Below are 17,485 nucleotides of genomic sequence, written 5' to 3'. Positions count from 1 at the left end.
TGGGAGTTCAGTGACATAGCCATTACGCTAACTGCTGGTCCCCCTTGCTTATCTATTTTTGGGACTCCAATTAACATACATTATATTGTCTCAGGCCAGCAAGTGCCATGGTGGTTAAGGTGGCTGGATCCCACATGGCCAACTGCATGGTTTGAGTCCCAGACCTAGAGTCTTGAGAAACATGCCAGATGTATGTACATGTGTGCCCCAAATCCTGAGAGGATAATGGAGAAAAGGGGACTGTGGCATGGTCATCCCCTCTGGGAGGTGATTTCTCTCTCTCTCTGGTGAGTGCATGCTCCTGTCTGTCTCTCTCTCTGGTGAGTGCATGCTCCCTTTAGCAAACTACAAAACAATTTATTTTTCTCACAAAATCCTCTGTGTTTCTTACCTGCTTTTTTTTTCTTTCCCCATCTATTTGTCTCTCTGTACACGGTTCTGCATACTTTATTCTGATCCGACATTTGGTTCACTGATTCTCCCCTTCATGTGTCATTGACCTATTACTCAGTTGTTAATTTTTTTTTAATAATAATTATTCATTTTATTTATTCATTCATTTGTTATTTTTATTTTGACCAGAGAGAGACAGAGAAAGAGAAAGATTGAGAAAGCAAGCTGCCAGGTCCGGGACTCAAACCGTGGTCAACCATGTGGGAGTGTCCAGCACCTTAACCACCACGCCACCTGCTGGTCCCCTAAGTTGTTAATTTTTAGTACTGTATTTAAAATTTTTAAATTATGAAATGATAACTCACATATACACACTTCAAAAACAGTAATTATAGCTCAATGAATTGTCACAAAGCAAACATTTATGAAAATACTATCCAGGTCAAGAAAAAATATTTCCAGCAATGTTTTTTATGGATCATTCCAGTCACTAACCCATCCCACTCCTGTAAAGTGAACACTATCCCAACTTAATGTTAATCACTGCTTTAATTTTTTCCCCACATTTACCAATGAAATGTGCATTTCTAATCATTGTAGTTTAGTTTTACTCATTCTTTAAAAACAAAAGAAAACAAAACCTTAAACAAATATAAAGGAAAGGGTATAGATTCTAAGTAGACAACTCAGTGAATTACCATGAATTAAATGTAGCTATGTATCCACCATTTTTTTTTTTTTTGAAGGTGTTTTTGATATAGGGCACATGCTTTTGCTAGAAAGACAGAGAGAGCCAGAGACAGAAAGTGAGAAATTACCCACCCAGGGGAAATGGCCACGCCACAATCCCTTCTCCTCCATTCTCCTCTCGGGATCATGCGCAAACACACACACATGCGCCCGGCGTGAGTTTATGCCACTGAGTCCAGGACTCGAACCACGGTCGACTACATGAGAGTCCAGTGACATAGTCATTACGCCAACTGCTGGTCCCTCCACCATTCATGTCAAAAAAAATAGAATATATTATCACCTCAGTAGCTCCCTCAAGAATCTTTTCAATTATTACCCCCTCATTGTAAGGCATATGCTAAGTATGTAGTATAGATTTTGTTTCCACTCCATTGGTTTTCTTTTCTCTCTCTTAATTGTGTCTTTTGCTAAACACAAGTTGCTGATGTCAGCATAGTCACATTTTTAATCTTTTTGATTGATACCATTTATGTCCTATTAGGAAATCTTTCTCTACCTAGAGATGGGGATAGTATTCTATATTATCATCTGGAAGCTTAATAGTTTTGCTTTATATATTGAGATTTTATAACATCTGGAATTGATCTTAATTATGGTATATGGCACAGTCACATATTTTGATTATATACTTATTTTAATTAAACCGAAGAGTGAGAGTGAGAAAGTGAGACAGCAAGCCAACAGATCCAGGACTTGAACCAGGGTCAACCATGTGGAAGTCCAGCACCCTTAACCACCATGCCACCTGCTGGCCCCTAACATATTGTGATTATTTTTCCTTATGGGTATCCAGTTGTCCCAGAATCATTTATTGAGAATGCTGCCTTTCTTCACTGTTTTGAATGCACCTTTTGCCACATATATTCATATGTAAGTGTGACTTTTCTGTTTTCTTTTTCCTGCTCCATTGGTCTGTTTAAGTTTGTGCCAACATCCCACAGTCATGTTTATTCCAGTTTCTAAGTTGTTTTTTTTTCTATATGGTGCATACCCACTCCAGTTCATTTCAGCATTTTTTAAAAAGTTTAAATAATTAATTTATTTAACTTTATTTTATTTTTAATTTGATCATAGAGGGACAGAGCAAGAGTGAGCGTGAAGTGAGAATGAGAGAGAGAGAGAGAGAGAGAGCGAGAGAGCAAGCAGCCAGGTCTGGGACTCGAAACATGGCCAGCCATGTGGGAGTACAACGCGCTTAACCACCACACCACCTCCCGGCCCCAGCATTTTTTCTTTTAAGAGAGGTTTTGCTATAGGGTGCATGTGCTTGCTGGGGAGACAGACAGAGACAGACAGAAAGCGAGAAATCATCCCTCGGGGGGATGGCCACGCCGCAATTTCTTCTCCATTCTCCTCTTGGGATTTTTGGGCATGCATGCATACGGGCCGATGTGTGTTTTAAGCCACCAGATTTGGGACTTGAAACATAATTGACTATGTGGAGTCCAACAACGTAACCATTACACTATCTGCTGGTTCCTCATCTCAGCATCTTTTGTGCGACAGCTCTGGCTACCTGTACTTTCTGGTAGACTTCTCTACCAACTAACCGTCCACTCTGCAACTTGTGTCCTCTGTCAAATTTCTTCATCCCCAGCAATCTGTACATTTCTGTGGCTGTCATGCCCTTTTCCGTGGCAAAGACAAAATTAATAGTGGTGCTAGGGTTTCTTCTAAATTTTTAGTTCCTTATTGTGCCTGTTCCCCCAGCCCAAGAATAGTAAGTGCTTTTTAATTTTATTTGCTAGAGGTTGAATGGTGAGGTCAGCTATGTGGGATCTAGTCTTGGACAAGCTCGGCTATTTTTTTTTAAATTATTTTATTTAACTTTATTTATTTATTTATTTTAATTTGACCAAAGACAAAGTGAGAGAAAGAGAGAAAGTGAGATAGGGAGCCACCAGGTCTGGGATTCGAACCACTGTTGGTCATGTGGGAATCTAGTGCCCTTAACCACCATGCCACCTGCTGGCCCCAAGCCCGGCTATTTTTAAATATCCCTTAGCATTCTCTTTGATCTCTTTTAGTAACTAACTACCATAATTAGTTAACAATTATTTCCATTATATGTACTCAGTCCTGGTTTCTGTCTATAGGTATCCAGGACCTATAGACAAAGTTCAAGGTTCTTGCTTACGGTGTCTTATTTCCTGGTGTTTCTCATTATCTTTTTGTTTTGAGGATTGGTTTTGAAAACTTATTTGTAGAAATATTTTGAGAGTAAGATAAAGCTGTCTTCCTCCAGAGATGGTACTCATTTGTTTCTGCCAGGTCCATGGGGATGCCCTCGGCCTGGTACATTAATCCAAATGAAAGATGTTCAGGTTTCTAGAACCAGCACAGGTGATGTGAAGCCTAGAAATGGGCTGATTTATTTCTATCCATTTTCACAATGAAAGGTGTAGTTTGTTCAGTCGCAATTTAAGTTGATTATGATTTCTCAAAGACCCCCACCTTCAAAGTCCAGCTTTTGGACTTTGATTGATTTTTTTTTTTTTCTCCCTTTAGCCCTGCGAGGCCATCAGAATCAAAATTCAGTTCTGCATCTGGTGCTTCATGTCAAAATCAACCTGGAATTCTGGGGCTAGCTCTCTGGATTCTACTGTTCTTGAGTTTCACCTAGTTTTCTTTCCTTTATTCTTAGCCTTTTGTATGTTTTAAGAAATTTTTAAAAATTTTGGGGGGAGACCAGCAGGTGGTATAATGGTTATGTCATGGGACTCCCACATGGCCAACCGTGGTTTGAGTCCCAAACTCAATGGCTTAAAACTCATGCTGGGCACATGTGCGTGCATGCCAAAAATCCTGAAAGGAGACTGGAGAAAGGATTGCAGTATGGCCATCCCCCCCCGGGAGGGAGAATTTTTGTCTCTCTGTCTCTCTGGTGAATGCATGCACTCAATAGCAAAAAATCTCCTTAAAAAATAAAAAATACAAATTATTTTTCACCTTTTAAATTTTAATAGGGGAAAGCAGCAGTTAGCGTAATGGCTATGTCTCTCCCACGTAGTCAACCGTGGTTCAGTTCATTGGCAAAATTTCGCCCAAACAAATGAACCAAAAATCCACTGGAGTAGATTAAATCCTAGAGTTGAAAGCAAAATGACTGGGTTTGAACAGTAGCTTTTCTGTTTAGTAGCTCAATGACATTGGGAAAATCTTAAATTTTTTGATCTTCATTGTATTCAATCTTAGTGTAGAGGCTTTGTATAAATGTAATGAGAACTTCTGATTCTTTTCTCTTAAAATACATTTGTATACAGTTGCATAAAATTTAAATGGGGTTCATTGAGTCAATAAAGCCCATTCATTACCTTATTGTGCACAAAATACCTCTCTACTTGTGTAATAAATATATATTGACACCTACTATGTGGCCAGAACTTTGCTAGGTACTGGGTTACATCCAAGAATAATATAGACATGCCTTCTGCTTTTATGATGCTAATAATTTATGGAATGTACAGAACATTCATGAAACAATGATACCAATAAATCAGAACTTCCGTTAGGGAAAGTAACATAATTCATTGAGAGTAGTTTGATGCTTAGGAAAGACTTCTTTAAGGGTATAATAATTGCATAGATCCATAGATTTTAATAGTGAGTGAAAGTTAACAGGCAAAAGTGGGAGTGTTGAAAATGTAATCTAGGAGGAGATAATGGCATATGCAAGGATCCTTTGGCAAGAGAGAGCATAACCTACAAGAGGAATTTTTTTTAATTGACATAAGACACATGCACTCGTTGGAGGCAGCGAAGGAGAAAGAGAGAAGAAAGAGAAAGAGAAGAAAGAGAAAGAGAAAGAGAAAGAGAAAGAGAAAGAGAAAGAGAAAGAGAAAGAGAAAGAGAAAGAGAAAGAGAAAGAGAAAGAGAAAGAGAAAGAGAAAGAGAAAGAGAAAGAGAAAGAGAAAGAGAAAGAGAAAGAGAAAGAGAAAGAGAAAGAGAAAGAGAAAGAGAAAGAGAAAGAGAAAGAGAAAGAGAAAGAGAAAGAGAAAGAGAAAGAGAAAGAGAAAGAGAGGAATTCTGGGGCTAGCTCTCTGGATTCTACTGTTCTTGAGTTTCACCTAGTTTTCTTTCCTTTATTCTTAGCCTTTTGTATGTTTTAAGAAATTTTTAAAAATTTTGGGGGGAGACCAGCAGGTGGTATAATGGTTATGTCATGGGACTCCCACATGGCCAACCGTGGTTTGAGTCCCAAACTCAATGGCTTAAAACTCATGCTGGGCACATGTGCGTGCATGCCAAAAATCCTGAAAGGAGACTGGAGAAAGGATTGCAGTATGGCCATCCCCCCCCGGGAGGGAGAATTTTTGTCTCTCTGTCTCTCTGGTGAATGCATGCACTCAATAGCAAAAAATCTCCTTAAAAAATAAAAAATACAAATTATTTTTCACCTTTTAAATTTTAATAGGGGAAAGCAGCAGTTAGCGTAATGGCTATGTCTCTGGACTCCCACGTAGTCAACCGTGGTTCATGTCCCGGACCCGGTGGCTTAAAACTCACGCCGGACGCGTGTGCGTGCGTGCCCAAGATCCCGAGAGGAGAATGAAGGAGAAGGGATTGCGGCATGACCATTCCTCCTGGGGGGTGATTTCTCGCTTTCTGTCTCTCTGTCTGTCTCTGTCTCTGTCTGGTGAGCGCACGCGCTCTATAGCGAAAACCCCTCCCCCCAAAAAAAAAATTAATAGGAGGGTTGGTCTGAGTTACATAGTCTCTCATTACCAAATGAAGTAGTCTTCTGCTTTTAAAAAAAGAAATATATGGGCTTGCAGGTGGTGTGGAGATTAAGGTGCTGGATCCCACATGGCTGACTTTGCTGTTCGAATCTTGGATCCAGCAGCTAGAAAATCAAATGGGGCACATGTGCATGCCCAAAATCTAGAGAGGAGAATGATGGAGAAGGAATTGTGGAGTAGCCATCCTTGTTGTGGGGTGAATTCTCACTTTCCCTCTCTTTATCCTTGTCTCTCTCGACTTTCCATAAGCAACTACTGCTTCATTGTACAACCATTAGTGGGATTCCATTCACGCACAGCATATGGGTGTGTTTGAGGTGTTGTATGTGCATGTATCAAGTGGGAGCATATTCTGCACACTGGCCTGTACCTTACTTTCTTCTACTGGGTATGGAGTGATTATTGTATATCAGTACACATAGAACTACCTCATTCTTTTTTTAAATTTTTTTGAGGGAAAATTGTGCTACAGAGTACTTGCACTTGCTAGAGAGAGAGAGAGAGAGAGAAAGTGAGAAATCATGCCCCAGGGCGGTTGGCCACGCTGCAGTCCTTTCTCCTCCATTCCCCTCCTGGGATTTTGGGCATTCATGCACATGGGCCTGGTGTGAGTTTCAAGCCTCTGGGGCTGGAATTCAATCTGTGGTTGGCCATGTGGGAATCCAGTGCCTTAACCACTATGCCACCTGCTGGCCCCTGCTCATTTATTTTATTATTTTTTTAAACCGAAATATGTTTATTGGGATGGTTTCCCACTCATGTTGAGTCAGGATGCTTTTAGTGCTGCTTCCTCTGTAAGCCTCGTTTTTCCTCCTGTGGGCTGGCAGAGGACAGTGGAGCAGCCAACACAGAAAACTTCCGTTTGTGCCTGGCTATCGACTGTAGTGACTTTATAGCATCCTGGGCACTTCACATCCATGTCCTTTGTAAGAGGCATGTTCTTGTGGGGAGGTCGTCACCACTGGAAGCTCATTCTTTTTAATTACTGTATTTAATGTTGTTGTATGGATATATCTTAGTTCATTTAACATGTAATATATTTGGAATGACCTTGTGATCCAATTTGGGATATTTTATTTTTAAAACATTTATTTATTTATTTATTTATTTATTTATTTATTTATTTATTTATTTATGTATTGTGCTTTACAAGCTACTAGGTCTGAGACTCAAACTGTGGTTGGCCATGTGGAAATTCAGCACCCTAAGCACCATGCCACCTGCTAGCCCTTGAGATCTTTACTTTATTACGTGAAGTTAACCTGTTTATAATGTAACAGGTAAGTTTGATCTTAGTTTTCTTTTTTCCCCCCTTTTAAAGTCAGTAATTATGTGGGACCAGCAGGTAGTGTGGTGGTTAAGGTGCTGGACACTCCCACATGGCCAACCACAGTTCTAGTCCTGGACATGGTGGCTTGCTTTCTCTCTCTCTCTCTCTCTCTCTCTCTCTCTCTCTCTGTTTCTCTGTGTCTCTATGGTCAAATTAAAATAAAATGAATAAATGAATAAAAGTTAAAAAAAAAAAGTCAGTAATTACAAACAGGAAATTTCAGTTTCTTATGTACAGATCAACTATGGGCCAGAGTGAATTTATGGTACAGATATTTCGGACACAAAGAAGAAACCAAACAAAAACGAAGTAGTTTGTTTGTTTGTTTGTTTATTTATGTGCAGTCATTCGCTGTACATTAATACAGCATACAAAATGAGATTTTCCATCCAGTATACATTGCTATTGGCTTAATCAAGGATATTACCATACATAATATCAGCACATAGCTTTCTATTTCTGTTTCGTACATATATTGCTCCCCTCCTTGATTCCCTGCCTTTCACCCTCTGCCAGCTCCCCCCATTCTCCCACACTCTGATATATACAGTTGTTTTCCATCCCTTTTATTCCCCACATTTTATTCAATAAAGATCTTAATTAAAGACTTTGAATAGCAAGCACAGTTGATATAAACATATTTATGAATATGTGTCTTTAGTGACTAGGCGTAAGCTTCAGTGAGTTAAGTGAACATACTATAAAGCAGCACCTCTGCTGGGGCTATATCGCTTACTGCAGTCATTAAATAGGTACTAATAGGTATTTTTAATGCATTTTTAAATTTCAAAACAAAAAGTTTTAGTTTTAATAGATAAAAATAACAAATGTTAAGAGAAATTTGCTAAAAACTTAAAGCCAGGAAAAAGGTTAGGATTCAGTTCAAATAGTAGGTAGATGGACCTATCAACAGTTCAAGAGAAGTCAAAAATCCTTAAATGTGGAAATCAAAGCATCGAAGAATATCAATAATGTTTTAGTCTAAAGTAAGAAAATTCTATTTCACTAGTTCAGACTCACATACTCAATCTTTCTTCTATTGAACTTGCAGCATTCCTGTGGTCTGATCTTTCCATTTAAACTCTAGAAGTTAACATTCAACTCCAGACTTGTCCCTACCATTAGTCTGGCCATTCTCTTGGTTGTTTCTTGTACCCTTATTTCTGTGTGTCCGACTTTAGTTTTCCTGATATGGCACTCCCTTCAGTACTTTAGTACTTCCTGGAGAGCTGGTCTGGTGTTGGTAAATTCTTTCAGGTTTTGTTTATCTGATAATGTTTTAGTCTTTTTTTTCCCCCATATGAAAGATAATTTTTCTCGGTATAGTAATCTTGGTTGAAATTGTTTTTCACTTAACACTTTGAATATATTTTCCCACTCTTTTTCTGACTCTTTCCTTGCTTGCATTGTTTCCCATGAGAGGTCCAGCATTCGCCTTATGGGATATCCTTTGAAAGTAACTTGACATTTCTTTCTTGCCAATTTTAGTATCTTGTCTCTGTCTGTGTTTTTGGTCAATCTGGCTATGATGTGCCTTGGGGAAGATCTTCTTAGGTTGACTCTATGTGGGGTCTTTTGTGTTTCTTGGGTCTGAATATTTAGTGCCTGTCTATGTTTGAAAAATTTTCTTCCAGGAATTCATAGAATAGATTATTAATGCCCTTGTTAGTTTCTTCACCCTCTGGGTACCAATGATCCGGATGTCTGGGCGTTTAACGGTATCTAGTATTACTCATATGTTATTCTCCCATTTTTTGATTATTTTCTCAGTCTTTTTGGTGAATTTTTCTAGGTCAGAAGTTCTGTCTTCTACATCTAAGATTTGATCTTCTGTGTGATCTAATTTGCTTTTGATATTTTCAGCCAAAGTTTTTATTTCCTGTATTACAGCCTTCATCTCTAACGATTCCGTTTGATTCTTTTTTATGATGTGTATCTCCTCTTTCAGATCATGCAAGAACTTTCTCACCTCCTGGAACTCAGTGTCTCTTTTCTCCTGCATCTTCTGGGGTTCATTGTCCCAATTCTCTTGCGTCTCTGTTAGCTTTGTCACTACAAATATTTTAAATTCTTTATCTGACATTTCTATGAGTTTCCTTGTATTGTTTATAGAGGAAGAGGGGTTATTCTTTTCCATTAGAGGAGAGATAGTTTCTTGGTTTCTCAGATTTCTTGCTCCTCTGCAGTGTTTTCTGGTCATCCGACGGATTATACTTTTTTTCTAGTTGTTGGAGTTAAATCCGAGCAATCAGAGGAATGCAGGAGGAGGTGACCTGCAGTCTATAAACAGTACCATTTTTCTCCCTTTGCACAGCTGATTCAATGAAAGTCGAGGATTAATCTGACCCTAAAAGTATTCAGATATTTGGCTACTGAGCACCTAGACCTGTCTAGAAAATCAATGTGTGGAGGCTGACCAGAAAAGCAAGAAAGATAAAAAGAAGAGGAAAAGAAATACAAAAAAACAAAGAAGAGAAAAATCAAGACAAAAAAATAAGAAAAAGAGAAGAAAACATTTTTTTGTCAAAAAAATAAAACCAGGACCAGCAGGTGGCACGGTGGTTAAGGCACTGGATACTCCCACATGGTTGATCACAGTTTGAGTCCCAGACCTGGTGGCTTGCTTTCTCGCGTTCTCTCTCTCTGGTCAAATTAAAATAAACAAATCCATAAAAAAAAAATCTAGCTAGCTTGCTGTGTGAATGGGGCCGTTGAGAACTCAAATATAGATGACTACTGACTGGCCTGTCCTTTGGTGGCAGGGAGAAAGGTAAGAATTAGAAAGACAAAAGAGCCGCAATTAAAAATTAAAAATAGAGAGAGAGAGAGAGATGTAGAGAGACAGAGAGAATAAGAGGGGTGCTCTAACCTGGCTCCTGGCTAGACTGGGGAACAGGAGGGTGAAGTCTGGGCAGAGGATCTTTGGTGGTCGAAATCCCTGAATCAAAAACCACGAATTTTCAAGAGAAAACAGAGGCTACAATTCCTTTTTTTTTTTTTTTTCAATAAATTTTGTTTATTTATTTTAATTTGACCAGAGAGGGAGAGAAAGAGAGAGAAAGTGAGAAAGAAAGCCACCAGGTCTGGGACTCGAACCATGGTTGGCCATGTGGGAGTCTAGCCCCGTAACCACCATGCCACCTGCAAGCCCCCATACAATTCCTGACTTCTAAGCCTGCCTCTACCACTTAGTGCTGCGTGACCGTGGGCACGTTCTTTAACCCCTGCGTGCTTGTTTCTTCACCTTTACAGCAGGATAATCATTATACCTATTTCAGAGGGGTTCTGCTCATGGAATAATGTCTGTAGCATACTCCACTGCATAAATACTGTTGTTACTTATAATACCATGCTGGTCTTAAAAATTCATTAATTAATTGTTTTTAAAGAATTATTTTATTTAACTTTGTTCATTTATTTATTTAAATTTGACCAGAGAGGGGACAGAGTGAGAGAAAGAGAGAGAGAGAGAGAGAGAGAGAGAGAGAGAGAGAAAGAAAGTGAGAAAGCAACCCACCAGGTCCAGGACTCAAACCGTGGTCGGCCATGTGAGAGTCCAGACCCCTTAACTACCACACCACCTGCCATCCCCTTAATTTATTTTTTTAGAGGTTTTAAAAAAAGTTTTTTCCAAGAGGTTTTTGCTATAGGGTGCATATGCTTCCCAGAGAGGCAGAGAGATAGAGAGACAGAAAGCAAGAAATCACCCCCCCGGGGGGATAGCCATGCCACAATTCCTTTTCCTCTTTTCTCCTTTTTGGATCTCAGGCATGTATACACACGTGCCCAGCGTGAGTTTTAAGCCTCTGTTTCCAGGACTCAAACCATGGTTGACTACCTGGGAGTCCAGTGACATAACCATTACACCATCTGCTGGTCCTAGTTTTATAAATTTTTGCCTTAGGGTACGTGTGCTCACCAGAGAGAGAGAGAGAGACAGACACAGTGAGAGGGAAAGTGAGAAATCACTCTCCAGGGGGATGGCTAGGCTGCAATCCCTTCTCCTCCATTCTCCTCCAGGGATCTTGGGCACACACGCACTTGCACCTGATGTGGTTTTGAAGCTACCAGGTCAGTGACTTGGACTACGGTTAGGCCTGAGGGAGTCCAGTGTCATAACCACTACGCTATCTGCTAGTCCCATACCAGGCTGTTTTATTGCTCCTTTAAAATATTTTTCTATATGGTCTCTGAGTATTTTGTATTAAATGTATTTCCTTTGGTAATTTGGAAAGATTTTAATTTTTTGTACTATGGGTTACCTTTATAGCATTATATAATGTACTTGCTTCTTTGTAAAGTAATTATTATATTTCTATTTCCTCCTCTCTCCCACTTACATGTCATCTTATTTTATAAAATGCTTTATCTCAGTGTTTATCACTAAATCTGTGACTATAATTAGACCTTGCAACTTAAATTCTTATTTCAAGAGGTATCATTTTGACCCACTGACAAGGAAATCAGCAAACATACACATACTGTTTACATCTCCTTTTCCCTTTCCTACATTTGTGAGCAATATTATCTGTGCATTGCTGAGCTTAACATATTTGTTTTCTATTTTATTATCATAATTCGCACATTTGTGTGAGATTTAGTCTGGCAATGAATAAATTTAGTGCTTATATTAGTCCTTTATTGTGTTTCTAAACAAAAATACCTGAGACTAAGTGACTTAGAAAGAATAGAGGTTTATTTGGCTCACGATTCAGCTGGCTGGAAAGTCTAAGAGCATGGGCTTGGCATCTGGCTGGCCTTTGATGCTAGGTCACAACATGGCTGGATACTCAGGTGGGTCAGTAGCAGGCTGGAGTTCAGGGGAACCGATTTACCACTTCCTCACTCCCAGCCCTTTGGATAATACCTGCCCACAAAGAAAATGAGTCGTCTTCTCTCAAGTCACTGAGTCACATGTCAATTTTGTTTGGAAAGGTACCCGCCCACATTCAAGGCAGGTCTTCCTCTTAGAGGTCTAGCCACCTCCCATTGCTGTTATGTTAGAAACCAGATCTTACATTTTAATTGCCAGAGGATGTTTGCACTCACTACAGAGAGACCAAGAAGGCGTAGGGAAAAGCGTCCCCAAATAGGGTGTAATCAAGCTGCAATCTAGTCTCCATTTCTCCATGCCATCAGGATTTGCGGCATACATGCACACATACCTGGAGACTTTTTCAAGCCATTAGGTCAGGCCTCAAATTGTAGTCAGCCATCTGAGTTCTGACTCCCTTCACACCAGGCCATGGTGCTAACCCTAGACCAACTTTAAAGCATGAAACTTGGGGCACTCATCAAACCACATCAGTGCTTGTGTTTAAATTTTTTCTTTATTGTATTTGTTTTCTTTTTCATTGTAGTTTTATTCAGCACGATTATAGAACACACTGCATGCTACATAACACACCGTATCCTTCTAGCTGGGGTGGATGACCATAGCTGAGTTATTTTTCATCAGTCAGGGTACTGCTTCCTTAATCAGTGTTCTCCAAACCCTTTGATACGTATTGACAACTCCAGAGATGTGCATATCTCTTTCCATCAAACGCCACTGATATGTGAAATGGGCAACCCTCTTCCTTACTCTCTTTCATGAACTTGTGCGTGTACACAGTGGCCAGCCTGGGAATGACCAAGCACACGCCCATGGCCATGGATCTCACTTTTTTTCCCTCAAGGATTTTAAGAACTCTATTTTAGTGGTATTTAGCCTTTTAAAAAAAAAGAGTTCATTTATTTATTTATTTTAATTTGACCAGAGAGGGAGAGAGCAAGAGCGAGAATGAGAGAGAGATAAAGTGAAAAAGTAAGCCACCAGGTCCGGGACTCGAACTGCATCCAGCACCCTTAACCACCAATCCATCTGCCAGCCCTGGTATTTAGCCCTTTAGAGGTGGCAACATTTTTTTCTCTTCTGTTGAGTATTAATACCATTTGTGTTTCTTTTTTTCTTCTTCTTTCATATAGTATATTTGAATAGACCCTGAACTGGTTCTTTCTTTATTGTTTATTATTGTTTAATAAAGTGAATTCCTCTTGGAATAACTTAGCTGTAGAAGGTTTATGTGTGGGAGAGGCCAGGATTTTGTTCTAGCTAGCAGGACTCCACCATGATTCACAATGATGTACCCTGTGACATAGGTCTGCGTGTGGAACTGACTTCTCTTAACCTGAGTTTCTCTGGAACTCGTAGTGTCAGGCTTATTCATAATGCATTGCTTTGCCTTCTGTTCTCACGCTCGGATCATTCCTGGTACATTTGCTTCTGTGTGATTATTCAGCCCTCCCTCGCCTGCTGTTCCTTGGTGTCATTCGGTTCTAGGGATGCTTTCACTGATGTCAAGAAGCCTATTCCCTGTACATCAAAGAAGGTTTTTTTTATTATTTTAAAAAATCGTTTTCTTTTCAGAGTATGTCACCAACTTCAGAGACTTCTTGCTCTGGCAGTGTCTCAGCCACGGATGATCTTTTTTGCTTTTTTTGGAAAGGTTTTTGCTATAGGGTGTGTGTGCTCGCCAGCCAGACAGAGAGAGACAGAGAGACAGAAAGTGAGAAATCACCCCACAGGGGGGATGGCCATGCTGCAATCCCTTCTCCTCCATTCTCCTCTCGGGATCTTGGGCACGCACGCACACGCGCCCTGCATGAGTTTAAGCCACCGGGTCCAGGACTCGAACCGCAGTCAACTACATGGGAGTTCAACGACATAGCCATGATGCTAACTGCTGGTCCCCATGGATGATCTTTTCATGTCCCCTTTACCTGTGTGTTCTTGACTACGTTTGGTAGTCCCACCTTGTTTGTCATGAGCAGGGGTTACAGATGGCCCTTAGTTTTGTCCTAGATGGAGTTTCATTAATTTTCGTCATTGGCTTTACCGGGTTCTCTGAGAAAAGAAAGGAAGAGTGGTGTTTTGTTTTGTTTTGTTTTAAACTATAATGTAAAAAAGCAAAATGTGGGGCCAGCAGGTGGTGTGGTAGTTGAGGCACTGGACTCCCACATGGCCGAGGATGGTTTGAATCCCAGATCTGGTGGCTTGCTTTATCACTTTCCCTCTCTCTCTCTCTCTCTCTCTCTGTCTTTCTGTCTTTCTTTGGTGAGCACGCATGCCCTGTAGCAAATTTTAAAATCATAATAACAAATAAATAATTCTTAAAAATTCTTTTTTTAAGAATTATATTTTTATTTACATTTTATTTATTTATTTATTTATTTTAATTTGACCAGAGAGAGAGAAGTAAAGTGAGAAAGCAAGCCACCAGGTCTGGGACTCAAACCACTGTCGGCCATGTGGGATTCCAGTGTCCTTAACCACAATGCCACCTGCTGACCCCCTCCAAAAAAGCATTTTTTTTTAAAAAGCAGCATGTACTTCTACAATTTACATTGCTTATGCATTTAATTTATTTTTTATACTTACATATACAGTATGAGTCATTGTTCTTAACTTGATCTTATAAAGTCTGTTTTGCATTTCTTTTATAATAGCAACTGAGGCATGAGAATTTGGTGAACCTCTTGGAAGTATGTAAGAAAAAGAAACGATGGTACCTAGTCTTTGAATTTGTGGACCACACAATTCTTGACGACTTGGAGCTCTTTCCTAATGGACTAGACTACCAAGTAGTTCAAAAGTATTTGTTTCAGATTATTAATGGAATTGCATTTTGTCACAGTCACAATGTAAGTATTGTTCTTCAATAGATTTTCACTTGTATGTGTCTCTGTATCTGTGAGTACTTGAATGTATACAGCTAGAAATATCATTTTAACCCTTTGTGAGCTAGGCTCAGTAAAAATATTTAATAAATGTAAGGTTGCTGACAACTCAGGTGTAATGCGAATAGTTTAGGCCCTTATGAAGTATGAATAGTTGTAGACTCTTAAGTAATTCTTTGATGAAATTACTAGGAATAATAATTAGGTCATACTAGCAATGAAGATCTTTTTTTTTTTTTTTTCATAAAAATTTTCTTGAATGCCCCAAGTCTTCAGAGATAAATTTACCTGCTTAGTTTTGAGAACAGTTATTAGTGAAACAGTTGATTTGGCAATTAATAATATATATTTTATCTAATACCCTTGATTATTTAAAAAAAATTCAAGCATAAATTTTTTTGTGCCTAATTATATCTCAGATGCTTAAAGATTAAAGCAATTTCATATTTTCATTTGTACTCAAATGTATACAAAAACAGTATCTCGCACATGGCAGGTGTCCCCCAGATAATTTATTTATTTAGTTTAACATCTATCCGCCACGTTTTTTCTCTCAGATCATACACAGAGATGTAAAGCCAGAGAATATATTAGTCTCCCAGTCTGGCGTTGTCAAGCTATGCGATTTCGGGTTTGCGCGGACACTGGCAGCTCCCGGGGAGGTTTACACGGACTACGTGGCCACCCGGTGGTACAGAGCTCCTGAGCTGCTGGTCGGTGATGTCAAGTACGGCAAGTAAGACACTGATGATGCGCGGGGGCAGAGTTTAACTTTCTTTTCTTGCTAAAATAGAGTAGATGCACAAGAGAGTGAATTATCCTCTACCACTTGTGAGGAAGGCTTGAACTCGGAGAACTGTATAAAGTGATTGGCAACCATTTTTGGAACCTCCCTTTAAACATTCTTGGGGAGAAGTCCAGGGAGGTGTACTTATTTTATTTATTTAGAGAGATTTTTGCTACAGGGCATGCGCACTCACCAGAGACAGAGAGAAAGTGAGAAGTCGCGCCCCCCCGGGGGCTGGGGTGGATGGCCATGCCACAATCCCTTGTCCTCCATTCTCCTCTTGGGATCTTGTGCACACATACCCACACACCTGATGTGAGTTCCAAGCCACTGGGTCTGGGACATAAACCACAGTCAGCCATGTGGAAGTCCAGTACCTTAACCACTATTCCACCTGCTGCCCTTATACTCACTTTAAAGGTAGAGAAATTAAGTTGAGTAAGTTGTCTGTTTCTAGGTTAGAAGTACATATATTTGGGACCAGCAGGTGGCGTGGTGGTTAAGGTGCTGAGCACTCCCACATGGCCGAGCATGGTTTGAGTCCTGAACCTAGTGGCTTGCTTTCTCACTTTCTCTCTCTCCCCACTGTGTGTCTCCCTCTGGTAAAATTAAAATAAATGAATGAATAAATAAAATATTGTTTTTTAAAAAGGAGTATATATATTTATCACAGTAGAGAGAGGTTACCATTGGTTGGATAAGTCTGACTGTGCTAAAACAGGCAGGGTTGAGGAGGCAAGGGTGGGAGCAAAAATTAAATTGAGTGAACTCTTTTTCAAACAAATTTTCTTCTTTGGAGCCAGCAGATGTTGTAGCAGTTGCATCCCTGGACTTGCACATGGCCTGTGCAGTTTGAGTCCTGGACTTGGGGACTTGAAAATCATACCATCTGTGTGTGTGTGCACGTGCCCTAGATCCCGGGAGGAGAATGGAAGAGAGGGATTGTGGCATGGCCATCCCCCTGCGGGGGGTGTGATTTCTCACTTCCCCCCTCACTGTCTCTGTCTCTGTACAGCTAGTGCATGGGCCTCAAGGGAAAAACCTCTTAAAAAACAAACAGAAAGGAGGGGCTGGCAGGTGGCGTGGTGGTTAATGGTGCTGGACTCCCACATGCCTGACCTCAATTCAAGTCCCGGACTTGGTGGCTTGCTTTCTCACATTCTCTCTCTCTCTCTCATTTTTTATCACTCTGTCCCTCCCTAGTCAAATTAAAATAAATAAATTAAATTAACTTTAAAAAAAAAGAAAGGAAGTGATGGCTTAAAAAAAAAATAACAAAAACACAGAGGGGCCAGCAGATGGCATGGAGGTTGGGGCACTGGATTCCCACATGGTTGACGTGGTTTGAATCTTGGACCTGGCGACTTGCTTTCTCACTTTCCCTTTCTCTCTCTCTCTTTCTGTCTCTCTCTGGTCAAATTAAATAATAAAAGAAATAATAATAATAAATCAACTTTATAAGTAAATAATCCTTTTTTTAAAAAGTTACAAAAGCAAATCGTTCATAGGTGAATTCATCAAAGAAGAAAGGATTGTAATGTTTGTTATTTTTTCTTTTTTTGGAGAGGTTTTTGCTATAGGGTGCATGTACTCACCAGAAAGACAGAGAGAGAAAGAGAGACAGGATGGCCACACCGCAATCCCTTCTCCTCCATTCTCCTCTCAGGATTGTGGGCACGCACATGCGCCCAGCGTGAGTTTAAGGCATAGGGTCCGGGACTTGAACTGTGGTCAACTACATGGGAGTCCAGTGACATAGCCATT

The 17,485-nt window shown here is 39.9% G+C and overlaps 1 protein-coding gene across 2 annotated transcripts in view; it reads left to right on the top strand.

The window, feature by feature from the left end:
• CDKL2 (cyclin dependent kinase like 2) overlaps window positions 1–17,485 on the top strand; it is a 62,309-nt gene that overhangs the window by 11,473 nt on the left and 33,351 nt on the right. For both annotated transcript variants that reach the window (XM_006142937.2, XM_006142938.2), the window contains exons 3-4: window positions 14,704–14,898; window positions 15,492–15,670. In XM_006142937.2, the coding sequence (XP_006142999.1) occupies window positions 14,704–14,898; window positions 15,492–15,670 (374 nt within the window). The remainder of the gene's footprint in view (window positions 1–14,703; window positions 14,899–15,491; window positions 15,671–17,485) is intronic.

Source organism: Tupaia chinensis, unplaced genomic scaffold (genome assembly GCF_000334495.1).
Source record: "Tupaia chinensis unplaced genomic scaffold, TupChi_1.0 Scaffold000086_1, whole genome shotgun sequence".
Lineage (NCBI taxonomy): Eukaryota > Metazoa > Chordata > Mammalia > Scandentia > Tupaiidae > Tupaia > Tupaia belangeri.
The sequence above is the reverse complement of the archived record's forward strand: the minus strand, read 5'-3'. Positions and strand labels throughout refer to the sequence as shown.